Source organism: Macrosteles quadrilineatus, unplaced genomic scaffold, assembly GCF_028750875.1.
Source record: "Macrosteles quadrilineatus isolate MER2022 unplaced genomic scaffold, UCM_ALF_1.0 Scaffold_3__2_contigs__length_128488019, whole genome shotgun sequence".
In the NCBI taxonomy this organism is placed as follows: Eukaryota; Metazoa; Arthropoda; class Insecta; order Hemiptera; family Cicadellidae; genus Macrosteles; species Macrosteles quadrilineatus.
In genome coordinates this window covers 44,612,893-44,628,668 of record NW_026542596.1, presented here as the reverse complement: position 1 = coordinate 44,628,668, position 15,776 = coordinate 44,612,893, and the positions used below count along the sequence as shown (strand labels likewise).

At 35.4% G+C, this 15,776-nt stretch overlaps 1 protein-coding gene across 4 annotated transcripts in view; it reads right to left on the bottom strand.

Moving 5' to 3' along the window:
* The window catches only part of LOC128990726 (myosin heavy chain 95F), a 60,319-nt gene that overhangs the window by 11,572 nt on the left and 32,971 nt on the right, over window positions 1–15,776 (bottom strand). For all 4 annotated transcript variants that reach the window (XM_054413263.1, XM_054413264.1, XM_054413265.1 and 1 more), the window contains exons 5-18: window positions 14,366–14,530; window positions 13,750–14,012; window positions 10,863–11,012; window positions 9,850–10,109; window positions 8,569–8,726; window positions 7,938–8,102; window positions 7,352–7,575; window positions 6,276–6,470; window positions 3,108–3,540; window positions 2,844–2,968; window positions 2,439–2,555; window positions 1,433–1,653; window positions 804–894; window positions 163–302 (exon numbers count right to left, since the gene is read on the bottom strand). In XM_054413263.1, the coding sequence (XP_054269238.1) occupies window positions 163–302; window positions 804–894; window positions 1,433–1,653; window positions 2,439–2,555; window positions 2,844–2,968; window positions 3,108–3,540; window positions 6,276–6,470; window positions 7,352–7,575; window positions 7,938–8,102; window positions 8,569–8,726; window positions 9,850–10,109; window positions 10,863–11,012; window positions 13,750–14,012; window positions 14,366–14,530 (2,707 nt within the window). The remainder of the gene's footprint in view (window positions 1–162; window positions 303–803; window positions 895–1,432; window positions 1,654–2,438; window positions 2,556–2,843; window positions 2,969–3,107; window positions 3,541–6,275; window positions 6,471–7,351; window positions 7,576–7,937; window positions 8,103–8,568; window positions 8,727–9,849; window positions 10,110–10,862; window positions 11,013–13,749; window positions 14,013–14,365; window positions 14,531–15,776) is intronic.

Sequence of the window (15,776 nt, the reverse complement as noted above, 5' to 3'; positions counted from 1 at the left end):
TGTATGTTACAGAAATTGATATTCAAATATTGATTCAAATCAGTTTCAGTGCACTGTCAGCTCTTTGAGTATGTTCATTTTCATTCTAAAACTGTTAAAAACTTTAACATGGATACCTAGTTCCATTTTTTTAAATGTTTTGTAATATAACGAGTGGCTTACCTCCTGGTTGGCGGAGACAGATCCTCCACTTGTCCATTTGTCTCCTGCGCAAGCCTTAACGCCAACTCGTGATCGCGTCGTTCCTGCTCTAATTGTTCTCGGAATTGGCTATTCAACATGGTCTCCTTCTCCAACTGATCCTACACAACAAACATACTTCACCCACCAAAGAATTATAAGACACAGGTAAATAAAGATTAAGTGTATAAAAGCCTTTTTTAACTTTGCATTTTTTTAGCCACATGGGCTTCAAAGGCCTTTGCGTGGAACATAGCAAGAGAAGAAATGGGAGCCGATACAGTACAAGAATGAGCTAAACTGATAATTATTTTTATGTAGCGGCAACAGGATGCAAGCCTACAAAGTCGCTTACGTAGTTTCACAGCTTGTCGTGCTAATGACTGAACGACTGAAGGATAACAATGCAGAGATGAGATTAACATTCAAAGAATTTACTATTGAAAGCACATCATTTTCAAAGATTTTATTTTGGACTGCAAAAATATTAAGGATACTACTTAAATTCTATAATTGGAAACAAACTGAGAGTTACTTCTGTCTAGTCCAAAATCTCTAAAGATCAAGTCTGCTTTAATTCATTTTGAGAGATTTTTAAAATATGTTAACTCATTCCAGTCTACCTGAAGAGCCTTAGCCGTCCTTTGGTCTTCCAACTCTTGCCTTTTGCGGATTTCTTCTTCCTGCTTTCTCCTGGCTTCCATTTCTGATTTTCTGAAAATGTTTGAGAGCAAACCAGTCAATTATTGTGAAAGAAATAATTAAAAAAGTATAATAAATAACACTAAAAAATGATTTTTATTGCTTTACATAAATTTGGACAAATTTTGAGTGAGGAGATATGTAGCTGCTGTGTAAAGTGATTGTTTGGTAAATTATATTGCTAGTTATTAAGTAAATTCAAGCTTTGATACAAGCACAGGTACAAACAAGATTCCTGAAACTGCAACTGTAGTGAGATACGCATGTTTGATAGAGCTCAGGCAAACATAGTCATTTATTTTCACATTAACTTTTGATGCTCAATGTGATGCAGTATTTTCATAGTATAAAGTTTTATATAATACCTGTTACAAAATTAACTGCCATTGTTTGAAAAAAGTATCAAACTAAGAATACAATTTAGATTTATCTTTCTGAAAGACTTGGGCTTTAATAAAATACTCTTATAGTCAAGCAGTTACTGAGGCCACAAACAAACCTAGAGTAACCAGCATATTGATCTTATCACAGTAGTGCTACCAAAACCTACTTCTTTTTGTTATCCTCTTCCTCCCTCTTCTGTTTTTCCTCGTCCTCTTTTAGCTTCTTCTGCTTCTCCATCTCTTGTTGTATCTTCCTTAGCCTCTCTTGTTCCTCGGCACTCTTCTGCATCTCCAGTTTCTTCTGCAGACCTCCCATCTGACTGTTGGCTTTGTTCATCAGCTGGGTGTACATTGCATTTATTTCTTCCGGCTTTATCTTCTCATTAGTCTAAAAAAGAAGCAGAAAGCAGAAAGCAAATTATTATGACTAATACCGTAGTTTTAAGTGGCAAATAGTGTTTTAAGCTGTAGTTTGTCGGATGTTTTAGAAATAATATTAGGAATTTGGGAATTTTTTTTTTAAATAACCTTTTTAGCACAAAATTGAAATATATAATAGCTGTTTACATTACAAGTGTACAAAGGCGTTTAATTCACCTAAGTGATGTAAACACGCTCTTGCGTAACGTGTAACGTACAAGATTTTACCTGACCCGACAATATACAGAGGGTTACGTACAATATTTTTCATTATCTATAACTCATCTTCTAACAGTAACGTTCTTCAACAAACAAAAGCTAGGTTAGGAAAATACTTTCAAGCATAACAATAACATTCAAGCGCACAGCTGATTTCTAGCGTTGAACCAGTTGAATGTCGTTGGCTTCATAGAGGTATATTTTTTAAGTTAAGCACTCAATGCTATTTAAATGGGTTTCATTACCTCACCGAGTGAGTTTTTTCAACTTTTAACATCACTCGAGAAGTAAAAAAGTTGTATACATCACACTTGGGATAGGGAAGTTTAACATGGCGGGTTAGGTAAAATTGTTTAACAATATGGGTTTTGAAATCACGCCAACATTTGAGTCTTGGAAGTTTTCTCACAAATCTTGCATGTTATGTTACAATCTGAACTCCTTTATTTTTAATTAACCAATAGCGTCAACTCAGTTAACAATGAATTTGTTTCATTGTAGTCCTATAAATGTTAAGTGAATACAAAACATTACCTTAATTTTGTTGACGGCATTCTTCATATCATTCTGAAGAGCTCGAACCTCATTGACACTTGCATCTTTGTCTTTTTTTAGCTGTCCAATAATATTCTCCATTCTCCCGACCATAGACTTAAACAATTTACAGAAAAATTAGTCCACAGATTTGTAGATATTTCATAATGTAATAAATTAACAAAGTATTGACACCTTTTTATATTTCTATATCTAGATGGAAAAAAATGTAAAGTTATAATTAGCCCGAATTTGTAACCAGAATACTCATTTATGTGGTGTCATAGAAAATGGTTTTTAAAAATTACTTGAACATTTCCCATTCAACATCTTTGTTTTTAATTGTATACAGTCTCTATTTAACTAAATGCAATAAAACATAATACAATTTATGTATCGTTTTACCTGTAAACTGTTGATTTTTGCAATACCCTTGTAGCGAGGTCTGTGCTTCTTCTTCATCAAATGCATTCGCATATTTTTCTGGATCGTAATGTGACAGTTTCTTCTGTACAAGATTTTGTTGCGTACTGAAACAGATAGAACTGTGAATATGGAGGCAAGTTCTTTAGGTTTAGACTCAAATGTATGCTTTGACAGATAAACTAAAATGTCCAAGAACTGATAATTGTGTTTTAGCAACTAAGACACTCAGGACAAAATACTTACACTTGATGACAGACAACGCACACCACTGTGCCTTCTTCCATCGAGACTGCAACAGCCACTTCTTCACTTTGGCCACCATCTTGGCCAGGTTCTCGGGGTCTGAGCGCATAATGGCGTCAAACTCTGCAAACTTCCCCGGCCGGAAGAACACTTTGGACACACCAAACTTGTAGTCGTTCTCGTTCATGCCAAGAGCTCTGAAGAGGGCTTTGCAGAACAGTCGGGGGTCAAGGCGAGCCAGCTCGGGTGGCAGGAACTTGCGGTACATCTCGTAGAGATCAGAGAAGCCTGTGCGGGAGGGGAAGCCTTGCTGCATCAGCTCCAGTACACTTGTCATCCCTGAGCACTGCAGCTGTGAGAGAATACTGCCTCCCTCGAAGTGGTGATCTACCATCTTCTGATTGGGCTTGATACACCTGACGAAGTTTGTGCCCTGGAAACGATCATAGAGAACCAGCTGATTAGTCAGTAACAAATGTACACAGATCATCTCCTTCCATTTTACTGATTTTTTGTTACTGAAGTAACCACCCACATGTTCAGCTGAAGCATTTTTTTTTATTAAAAAAGAATGTAGTCTAGTTGGGTGAGTTACTCACAGAGTGTGTTGGAGAAGAGATATATTTTCTTTCTCCAATAGTTTTTGTTACTTTGTTAGTTGTTGATGTAACATAAAAGATCCAAAAGCGTGACCTTTCAGTTTGGCTTGGTTAAAAAGTTGGCAAACTCGACAAAAACTTGTAATTGAAAAGTGATTTATTCACCAATGCCTTGAGATTTAGATTTCATTTACGAGGTTATGACATAAGATAAATAGAAATTGCTCACTCTTTTGCTGGCTCAATTGAATCACATCCCAAAGCTACATCTTAAAAATGGAAATTGAATTTCTAGTATTATCCACAGTTAAAGATTTTACACTCATTCGCTTTAGGCTTAAATATATTGTACATCAAGTAAGTTGCTGTCTTAGTGAAGTGAATAAGAAAAAAAACTTGAGTATGAAAAAAAAGAATATGTAAAAAATTGTTTACTTAACTTAATTGTATCTTTTTGCAAACATATACAACACATTCTTTGTAAAAACAATTAATGAATGCTAATTAAAAATACGAGGTGTTAGCCCGTCCTGGTCCTACGTACGGGAATTCAGTAGTCAGTTAAAACCGTGTACAATTCAGATCAGCTAGTTTACACATATTATAGACAAAGTTTCTTGCAGTTTTAATGTGAAAAATCATCTTGTAAACAAATGTTGTGTGACCAAATATGTTTTTATTCCATCATATGCCTATACGATATGCATTTTAAATCCGATAAATTTACAATAAAACAGCAATTCTGCAATGCAATTTTTACGTTGTGAAAAGCGTTGAAGTGAGATTTGCAGCCGATTCGCACAGACGCACACTCATTATAAGTAGCCTACAGTAGAGAGATTAATAGTCAATTGAGAAGTGTATAGACCTAGTCAACGATACCACCTTCCATAGCATACCTGCCTCTTCCATAATTATTATCAGCACAATACAACTACTGTATACAATTTCCAGTAGGTCCGAATAGAAAAGACCTAAAATAAAACGATAAAATTCACAGTACACATAATTTAAATTTAATGTCCTAACATCAAAACTAATCTTCACACCTATCCTTTATATCAATTTCACTGCATTAATTGCTAAATAGATAAGTGTAAACAAAGAAAAGTAAAAACAATAACAGTTTGTTTTGAAACAGCTGTTTGGTTCAAATAACATTCATAAAAAAAAAGAACTGGTCACATGTAGCAGGAATATAAAAAGTAAACACGCTAAAGCTAATGACGTAATTGTCAATGTTTATTAGGTATCCATACCTTTATCAGTTCTATCCTTGATAATTACCCACCCTCATTGAATAAATGTACATCGTAATTTCACATATTAGTTAAACTACAATATATTCATGGTTGAAATAAAAGTGATATTTTCACGTTTCACGCGCCCCGCTGATATAGGCACCCCCAAACGTAACCACAACTGAACACGATTTCATAAAAGGATGGTTTGTCTAATTGCTGTATCCTAGGTCAATGTTGACGTTGTGTTCAATCTATGTCATCCATCTGTTTATCTTTGTATAAAACCCGGCTGAGGTTGTGGTGGTAATTTAAAATCGTGATTCCTGATTATTCTTGATCTTCTTTTTATGACATCAATATTTCCGGGCCGAATCCAAACAAAGTTAAAGCAGACAAACATTAATTGTAAACAAAAAGCTACCATGAAGAATTAAAACATGTAAACATTGTTATTTTTCTATTCTTTCCTTGAAAAGTGGAGCAGTAAAATTATTTGCCTTATCCTTTTTATTAAGACTCGTGTACAGAGCCTCGATTTTTACTGTGGTTTAATTAATTTTGGTCTAAACTATTTTTAACTGTGGTCTAATTATCTCTACTAATCTTACATATTTCCTATAATCAATGACAAAATAAGAGTAAATAAAATAACCTCATAGTTCCATAGTTTATATTTAACCAGCTGTTAATTAAAACAAATTATATTGCTCTAAAACAAATCGAAGATTACAAAGATTGCTTTAAAAAATAATTTAAACATCCTAGTATTTTACTATGTATAATTTAATTAATCTGTCATTCTCTTACAGAAGAATTGAACGTATCGATTACTATTATACATAGTATAAATAAGTCAACCCAAAGTATGTCTTTACACTTTTATCCAAATGCTGAATTTGTGACACAAAAGCTGAATGTTTACAGCTGTTATGTTAAACAAATTATTTTATGCCAAAAGCTAGTTTAGAATCTTAGCGTCGGCTGCTAGAATTTTTAAAAATTAAAACTTAATTTCTAAAAAACTGGGACTCTAAACTAAATTTATGGCTTCGACATTCCCTAGTTCTCAAAATTATCTTTCTTTCAACACAAATATCATGAAAATCCGTCGAGTGGTTGATTCAGAATCGTGAAATAAAAAAACACTGTTTCGTTTTAATATTATAGATTTTGTACTATTTTTTTTATCATCAATATGATTTCAATAACAAAGTTTTAATCTTTGAAAATAAAACTTTGGAGCTATATAAATCACAATTGAATTGAGATATACACTTAATCTTGTAGACATACCGTAGGAAAAAGAACAATTTCCTGACACTTACGGTGCTCTTAAGCTTGTCCATCAGTTCGCCGAGTTGAGTTTTGAACTTTGACCCAACGCTGATGAAGGTCAGTTTGCCCTTGAGAGTGCCCGAGGTTCCAGCAAACAAACTCTGAAGGAAGGGGTTCTTGCTCTCTTGAACCAGACCTTCTAGTGAAGCATGTAGGGCGTCGTTGTTTTTCTCTATAAACTGGTTCTGTGTGGAAAACTAGCGTTAGATGCTACATCTTAGAATATCTTTACTGTAGTTTGTTTGGGGCAAAACCTCAAATAACTGCAGATAAACCATTTAAAAAATGAAAACTCAGCTAAAGCTTTCTCCTCAAATAAAACGCAAATACTTGAGTTTACGTTGAATGTTTTAATGCTTCTATAAAGTATTCTTTGATAACTTTGGTGTAAGTCATCTGTGGCCTAAAATATTTTTTTCAAATTTCCTTACTGTAAACTATTTGTAGTAAATTGATCAACAACAACATATTGCATAAAGAGTTAACAACACCTTTTATTCATTCTTCTCACACAAAAGAACAATGGTAAATACGTAGCTTGACTATTAGTCATGTTACGCAAATAAGCCACTTTTATACCAGTAAATAGTCAGCTTAATTGTGGAAACGAATAAGCTTAAAACAAAGATTTTTCTAGCTACATTGATTAAATAACATATATTCACCTAACCATGAAACCTTAGTTAAAAAAAAAAACCATTAGCCATTAGCTACAGTCTAAAAAGTCTAAATCTTATGACAAATCGTCAATATGATGCAAATTCGCTCATTTACAAGGATTGTGCATGATTCATGCTAGTTTGGAGTTGGTTTTTGCTCACATCGTTATCAGCAATGACAACAAAACTAAACATTGCTAAGGGGTGCAAACTGAATATAATAGTGGGGTGAAGTATAACAGTGCTTTAGATATGAACTGGCTCACTTAATTGCGAACAGGAGCTCATTAGAGACCTTCATTTATGAACAATCCTCGTACATAATGAATCACTATATAAATAACAGATAATTATATGAAAGTACAGATATAATTTTATTGCACAGAGTAAGTCTACAATATACTCACAGTCTGGTAGCAGACTGCACCAGCGAAGTGGCGCACTAGGAACCCTTCGTCGTCTCGTATCTCTCTGTGTGCCTTGAGTCTAGAGTTGCGAGGCAACGCCAGACGAAAGTGTTCACGCCAGGTCCGGTGTACCTCCGTGGTAAAGTGTACAGCGCTACACTGGGGCAACTTGGACTCCTCGTCCAACAGGCTGAAGATTCCGTTGCCTTTGGACTCTATCAGGTCTGTTGAAAACATTAATTGTTTAGTAATAGAGACTGGTTTATTGATTTTTAAGGTTAGGATATGTATGACTTCAAATTTAAATGGTATAAGAAATACAATCCAGTAAATACCAATTTATTTATTATCCAAGTCAATATATAAAGCCTTAAATCTATAGAGTTATAAAGTGGAACCTCCCATAACAAGACCTCAATAACAAGAACAAGTGTCATTTTCAAATCCCCTTGAATTTATATTACTTCTAATCACATTATACTGCAAACCTCGATGAAAAGTCAACCTTGATAACCAGTTTTATTTAATAATCCCCATGAGTCTTATCATCGAGTTTCTACTGTATTTAAGCAATAGTTTCACTTACCAATACAGTCTTGATTGTCTACAAACTCTATCTTTCTGACTGACAGCCCTTCTCTTTGGTACAGTTCTTGTTCATCCTTCAAGATTCTCTCATTGAAAAACTGCTGCAGCTTCTCATTACAGTAGTTTATGCAAAACTGCTCAAAACTGTTGACTTGAAAATACTCTGAAAAAATTCAAGAGTAAAATAAAAATTGTGTTTACTGTATATTTTACTCACCTTGATAAAAATAATTACGCCTCACTTTTAAAATTTCTACGTCTGATTAAAGAACACAATCCATTTAAGAACATGAAATTATTGTTGTATACAGTTTTAAGATATAAAGTGACGATTTTCTCTTTTTCCTCATTAGTATTCTTAACTCAACTAGCTTTTTAAGTGGTCCCAAATTTAAATTCTGAAACTTGAGAATGTTTACTCACATAATACATTGTACAGTATGCTTAAATAGAAGCAATGTAAACAATTTAAATGTTGCTCACAGTATAAAAATAACAAACGAATGACTTTCATTCATACGGTTCTTTGATTTTACGAATGTTGCATGCTTTATTACTTTATAACTTTATTGAGTTTAAAGTAAATTTGACAAGTTTAACCACATTTTTTTCTATTTTTTTAGACATACCAAAGCCAGCAATGTCCAGAACCCCGATGTAGTAGCTGGAGGCTTGGAAGGGAATGCTCTTGTTGATCCGATGTACAACATGATCAAACAGACGACTGTAGATGGCTTTGGCCAGTGCATCTCTGGCGTTGTTAGCTTCATACACCTTCAGCGGGACACTGAATAAAAAGGAAATTATTAGAATACAGTTCAACCCTGAACTAGATCCAAACCATGGCCTCAGAGGTCCAAGTTCTGAAATCTTTTCACTTTTAGATATTGTATTCTCTTTAAATGATTACAATCTTCTTTTACAGCAGATAATTGATTTTGAGCTGTTTGGTTATTCAACCTTCAGTTTATCTGACCTGTAGAGGATCAAGAACCGTAAAACAGCAATCTAATTCTGTTTGGTATGACTTTACAAATTTGTGGGTCCGTGAAGACAACCTCTATTGTCTCCACTAACTGTACTCTAAGATACACACCAGCAAGGGTGGTCCCTGACCTAAACTCTGTGGGGGTCCGGGGGTCCTCCAACAAATAGATTAGAAAATTATATGCTTAAATGAGAGATTTTTAAGCTATTTTGATACATACAATAATAAAATAAAATAATTTGGCTTGGTGTACAAGCATTCCAGTTTATTATTTAGGGTTCCAGAAATTTTTTTTATAAACATGTAAAATGTGTAGTTTTTGCATCATTGAGACTTGTGTTTCACTAACTTGTGGCTTTAACAACAGAGGATACTGGATACGGAGGGTTTGGGTTTGTATTTGTATTCATTCCTACAGTTCACCACAAGTGTGTGGACTACAACGAATTTGGTAGAAAGGTTTGAAATAAAACTTATTTTTAAGTTCCCTTTAATATATAAATTTTTCTAAAAAAAATATTTTGGTGGGGGCACGGCCCCCTTGACCTCCCACCCCCTGGGACTGCCTTTGTGTAGCAGACTTTTTAGAGTATGACAACTAACATCAAAATAGTCCAATTTTAAAAATTGTAACAACTGGCTGAAAAGGTTATTGTTTTTAGAACCTGTCAACATTATATCTCATTAGACTATTTCAGTGCATTCTACTACAGTAAATATAAATAATGAGCAAGCTGATCCAGAAGAGTTTGAAACTTCAGCTTCCGAAGTCTTGGGTTCAAATCCCTTTAATTACCAAGAGAGTTGTAAATATGATAATGGCACGACCCTCTAGGTGAGTCTAAAAATTTGCAAAACAGTTCCGAGCTAGATCCTATCGTCATGTAACATTTAAATAAAAAAAACACATTAATTCACTCACAGTATAACAGTTCCCTTGAGTCCGCCACGGTTAGTCATCATAACCTTGGTGACCAGGGACTGTTGTAGCTCGTCGGGGTCAACTCCCATTAGCCCCGCCGCAGCTCGCAGACTAGCCTCCGAGCCCCCGCTGATCACAGACCCTCCCTTGCTGCCCTCCGTGTTCTCCTCAAACTGTATATTGCCGAGGTGGAGCACCGCAGCGACCATTGAGTAGAGCTCGTAGCGTTCTGCACTGGACAATCCAAGCCGACTCAGAGCCTGAAGAGACAAAGATTTGTTATCTTAAGCAGATTGTGGGTTTATTTTTACACTGGTAAATTTTAATCATGATTTGGTCCGTTCTTTGGGTCTACAATACTTTTTAATGGTGATTTTCTAGTTTACTAATTTTTTTAACCGCAAGAATTGGACCTTGGAACGTTAATTTTATGAGACTGAAGTGGACAGCCATAGTGACAATGAGACAAAAGTGGCAACACCGCTGTCCCGAAACAGCTGTTGTACTAATCCCACTAATATTATAAATGTGAAAGTATGGACGTTTGTGTGTAACTCTGAAGTTCCATATCACGTGAAAACTACTGGACCGATTGAGCTGACATTTCGCAGAGAGGTACTTGATAGTCTTGAGAAACACATAAAAGTTGTGAAAATAAAATAGAGCTATGCCCCACGGGGGTTCAAAGTATGATGCCGTTACGACGTTTCCACACACATACTGGCTTATATTAGAGGAGGCTATGGGACAAGTCTTTCTAAATCATTACTTTTTTGGTTTGACTTTAATCATTATAATGTGTGAGGTATTTTCTTGAAGAATGTTGTCAAATAAATCCATCTAGATGGTAATATAAAAATTCCTCAGTAATATTTTGACCATGCCTTTAAAACTTGTAGAGTTATGCTATCGTGTATTTTGCTGGAACAATAATTGCAAGGAAATTGGAAAAACAATTTTTTACACACACCACTAACACCAAACAAATCACTAAGTCGATCGAAATAGCTTACTTCATCCATGTTTTTAAAGTCAGTCACGTCATCCAGCATAGGATCTCTGAGGCTTCCTTTTTTGCGATGCATTTCACTCTTTTGATTTACGTTCAGCGATTTTTCTGTAGTATTGTTTGTGAAGTACTGTGTGCAACCTTTTTTCAAGTACTGAAACAGGAAAACATCAACATTATACAGCATAATTATAGTCATAGACAAACCCGATGTGCCACTAGGAGTGCCGTGTAGTTACGGCACACACCGCTGCAGCGGTGGACGCCGTAACATACAGGGGTGCCCAGAGGGGGGGTACTGGAATTTTTGGGGGGGGGCTTATTTTGAGATTTTTGGGGGGGATATTTTTTGCTAGCTGTCATAATGAATGTATAATTTTGTATAAGCAGCCCGAAAAAGTGTTTCTAAGTAGCTCACTATCACCACCAACAACATTTTGCCGTTCGTAATTAAGATAGCTTCTAAGAATGGTAAAAACGGACCTTGCCAGACAATCCTTAATATACCAGTGTTGAATTTTACTTGCTACATATGTTTTGGTGGTTCTTTAACTCCACCATCGTCAGGATTTAAAAAGAGATCCACTTCTGGAGGTGTCGTTAGAATACGACAAACATTTCATACAAAACACGAAACTATTACAGATAAGTTAGGCCTGTCAATTCGTACATTGCCGTCGGCAGGACTAGAAGTCGAAGTAAGTAAAGTAAAGTGAATCAGGTTCAGGTTATGACGGACCGACGTGGTCTCTGGATTGTCGTCTGCGTTTTCAACAGCTGATATTGGACTATTGTAGTGACTGAGAAGAGTATTGAAAATATAATGGGATTCATAATTAATTGAGTATTTTCACTAACAAATTTTCTGCTGTCAATAGTTTTATGTATATTTCAAACTCCTCAAAGTATTTCATAAATTTCCTTTTCTGCAGTAATGTAGAATGTCGAGACCATCCAGCATATAAATTGGTTATTATTGTCAATAATTTCGAATGGAAAAATCAATTATGAATCCCATTATATTTTAAACACTCTCCTCCGTCACTAGAATTAGTCCAATTTCAGCTTTTGATAACACAAACACCAATCCAGAGACCACGTCTTTCCGTCATTACCTGATTCAGTTTATTTCCAGTCCTGCCCGCGGCAATATATACACGCGTGAATTGATAGGCCTATCTGTTATCGTTTCGTGTTTTGTGTACAAACGGATTGTCTGACAAGATGCATTTCTATACCATTATTAGTCATAGAAGGCAATCCTGGGGCGATCAAAATTAATTATAAGGTTACTTCGTCACAAAAACCTTTTGTACAGGTGGCAATTATTAAGAGATACTGTGGGTATTTTGCCCGGCGATTTTTGTAGAAGGCAGCCTGGGAGTGGCGAGCAACAAGTCTGTCTTATTTCGTGACTCTGCCTATAATTTTGAAACAATATACATTTTGCCAAAGTATTATTAATGCACTTAAAGCTGTTTGAATTCTTAAGCCCTGTAAAAATTAACGCCACAATATATTGTACAGTTACAGTACTGTGTTGGAGTAGAGAAATTCACCGAGTAGGCCTATATTGTTGTACGTTTTGAAGACGTTGTCTATTGCAATACTGAGCACACATATTGGCTGACAATACAGATTCTGAATTGTAAATTGAAAAACTTCTAATTCGTCCATTAGTTAGATTTATATTGATGTATTGTTAAATGACGTATCATATTAAACATTTAATTTTGATTATCAGCAAATTTGTTTTTCGTACCTCAAGTTGACTAAATACTTTAAATGCTTGTTTTATGAGGTAAAGGGAAAATTGTCAGATAAATTGGTGAGGGGAGGGTAGGTTTAAATAGACGGCAGCATAAATTGGAGGGGGACTACTCCTTTGGTTTGGGGGGGGGATTGCGCCTCTGGGTTTGGGGGGGATGGGCACCTCTGGTAACATATGCTAACCGCAGCACTGCTGTCGGTCTATATTTATCCTATTTGTCTATGATATAGTTCGTAAAAACATCAATTTTGATATTAAATGCTTACTCATCATTTAAGTCACGATCTAAGTCACGTGTAATTGAACCCAAATATGAGAAAAACAATTTGTGTGCGAGGCGAGACGATGATTACAGCTTTTTACTAAGATCAGCTTTTTCTTCAATCAGGATAAATTTTTTTCATTCATAGTCCAACAATCGATGACATCTGGGTAAAGGACATTGTAATGTAAACAATAACCTAATTCATCATCTACTTTGGTGTGTCAGTGCAAAGTCAGTAACACTACAAACTATGAATTCAAGGCAACAAAGTTTTGGTTTTGTTTTGAGTCTTTGCGGCCACTAATAATTATCAGTAAATTAATTCTCGTATACTGAACTCTTTTACCACATGCTTATGCACACATGAATGTGGCTCTTGTGGATGGTCATATGCTATGTTAAGAGGCTGCCAACCTCATAAAATAAGAAAAATGTGTAGTTAAGACTAAAAATATGTTACAAACATTTACGATAAACCATTGAGAGTAAGGTACAGAAGAAACTTGCTTCTTTCAGCTCTAGTATGTTGAGCAGGAAATATACTTGGAACAAGCAAGGAAGAGCCTGAGCGCTGAGCACTATGCGGAAATTGCTATTGCACAGGGTTTTCCTCCACCGTGAGCATTGTAGGGTGAGGGGGCGGGGTAAGACTTTGCCCCAGACGTGCTAGATACCACTTATGAACCATTAAATGTTTCCTGTATATCTTACCTCTCTGTGGATGGATTAAAATACATCACCTTTGGACCTTATTGTAAGTTTCTCACTGCAAACAACCAATCCTTCACTAACAATATCATCTAAAACCTTGTTTTTATTAATGTCTGTAACCATATATTTTGGAACATCACTTACATTGAAGTCGTCAGGCTTTGAGAGCTGCAGTTTGGAACGCAGAGTGTCGGGTGCTCCTGCACACAGCAGATAGAACACGTGGTAGTTACGCTCCTCAGAGCTCTGCGTACAGATCCGGGACTTCTCCAACAGGTAGTGGGAGATGTAGCCACCAACTACTGTGCACTTTGAGTCAAAGTGAACTTCCATGAACTTGCCAAACCTGGACGAGTTGTTGTTACGCGTTGTCTTTGCATTGCCAAATGCCTCCAACACAGGATTAGCTGCAAGATGTGTAACCATAAATCATATGTAACAAAGTAACAGAAATTACAAAACTATAGGGTGTGTTACTAGCCTAATAGTTAGAGTCATAGATTTAAATGTGGGCGGGACAGGCCTTCACTTGTTGTGGCCAAGTGGCACTAGCTACAGCACTAGAAAATCAATCTTTAATGTTACAAATAAATGTTACTTCTGCTTGTAGAGTTAACAGATTAAGTTAATTCATTTGAATGACATGATTTAAATAATCCGTGTATCAGTAAGGTACGGTAAAATACAACATAATTTCTAGTGCATTTCTTGTTTAAATAGGCTAATTTCTGCTTTTTTATAGTACGCACACTAGACTTACCGTCCAGGATCTTCTGCTCTATAGGACCCGCCGTGTGACCCCACAACTCACACAAGTAGCGCAGCAGATACTTAGTAGATTCTGTCTTGCCTGCACCTGACTCTCCTGATACTATGATAGACTGTGACTGCTTCAACACCTTCATGTCTCGAAAACTCTTATCAGCTGAAAGAGACCCATAACGCATATAGTAGGTTTATAGCGAAAATGCAAAGAGTTAATAAGTCTTAAAATTGCATCCACATTCCATTAAGACCATAAAATACACAGTTTTCCACTTTTCAATTTGCCACCATTTTGGAAAATGGCCGCCATTTTTGAAATAATAGAATTAATATTTTTAACGAATTTTATGATCTTTTTGGAATGTGGATGCAATTTTAAGACTTATTTGACTTATTTACTCTTTGCATTTTCGCTATAAACCTACTTGTTTAGGAGCTAGGCCTACATGATGTAAAATGTACACCGGAAGTCATTTTTCCATAGGCTGTAAGTTTAACTCCTAAACGAGTGGGTTTATCGAAAGAATGTCAAGAATAAAAAAGTTTTTAAATTGCCTGTTCTATCCGAAAACATGATAAAATATAGGGTGTTCCATAAGAAATTTCAAAGTTGACCGCCATATTGGAAAATGGCGGCCATTTACAAAAATTGTATTATTTCATTATTTTTTAACCTCTTTAAAAACAAGAGAATGTCCCCCATTTAAAGTTTGCTGTAAAATCATTATTTACTGAGATCCCAATGGTGGCACACTTAAAAATACCCCCGCCGCAGCAAACCTGCAGACTAAGCGAATTTCCATTTGATTTACACTGAAATGTCTACTTAAAAATATAACATTTATTCCCGATTTAAATAGAATTAGTTTAACAAGTACTTAGGTTTGCTGCATCAGGGAGGTAAAACTGTTTTTTTTTTATGTTAATAGTTAGTAAGAAATAAAAACATTTTTCAAATTTGATCAAAATATGTTCATAAACAAGCAAACTACAACAGTTTACTTATTCTCCATAAGAATAACATGGGAATTTTAAATTTACAATTTTTTAGAATTTTCTCCGTAACCATTAGGCGCATAATAACGCTTCAATATACTAAATTATTTGTTTTTTTTAAGCTCTACAAAATGGTTTGGAAAGAAATTGCTAAATTTTATGTTTTTTGGGTCAAAAATGCGAAAAACCTATTTTTACCCCATAAAAGCCCCCATAAACCCCCGTTCCCATGGTCCGATCATGCTGGATCGCGAACTCGTTCGAATAAACGTAGGTTTACACGTTTGTACCGAATTTCATCAAAATCGGATCATTTTTGCTCGAGTTATCGTGCTAACGGACACATATATATATATATATATGAATTTGAACGGATGGTGTTTTTGGTCTCTAGGGACCTCGAAACGAAA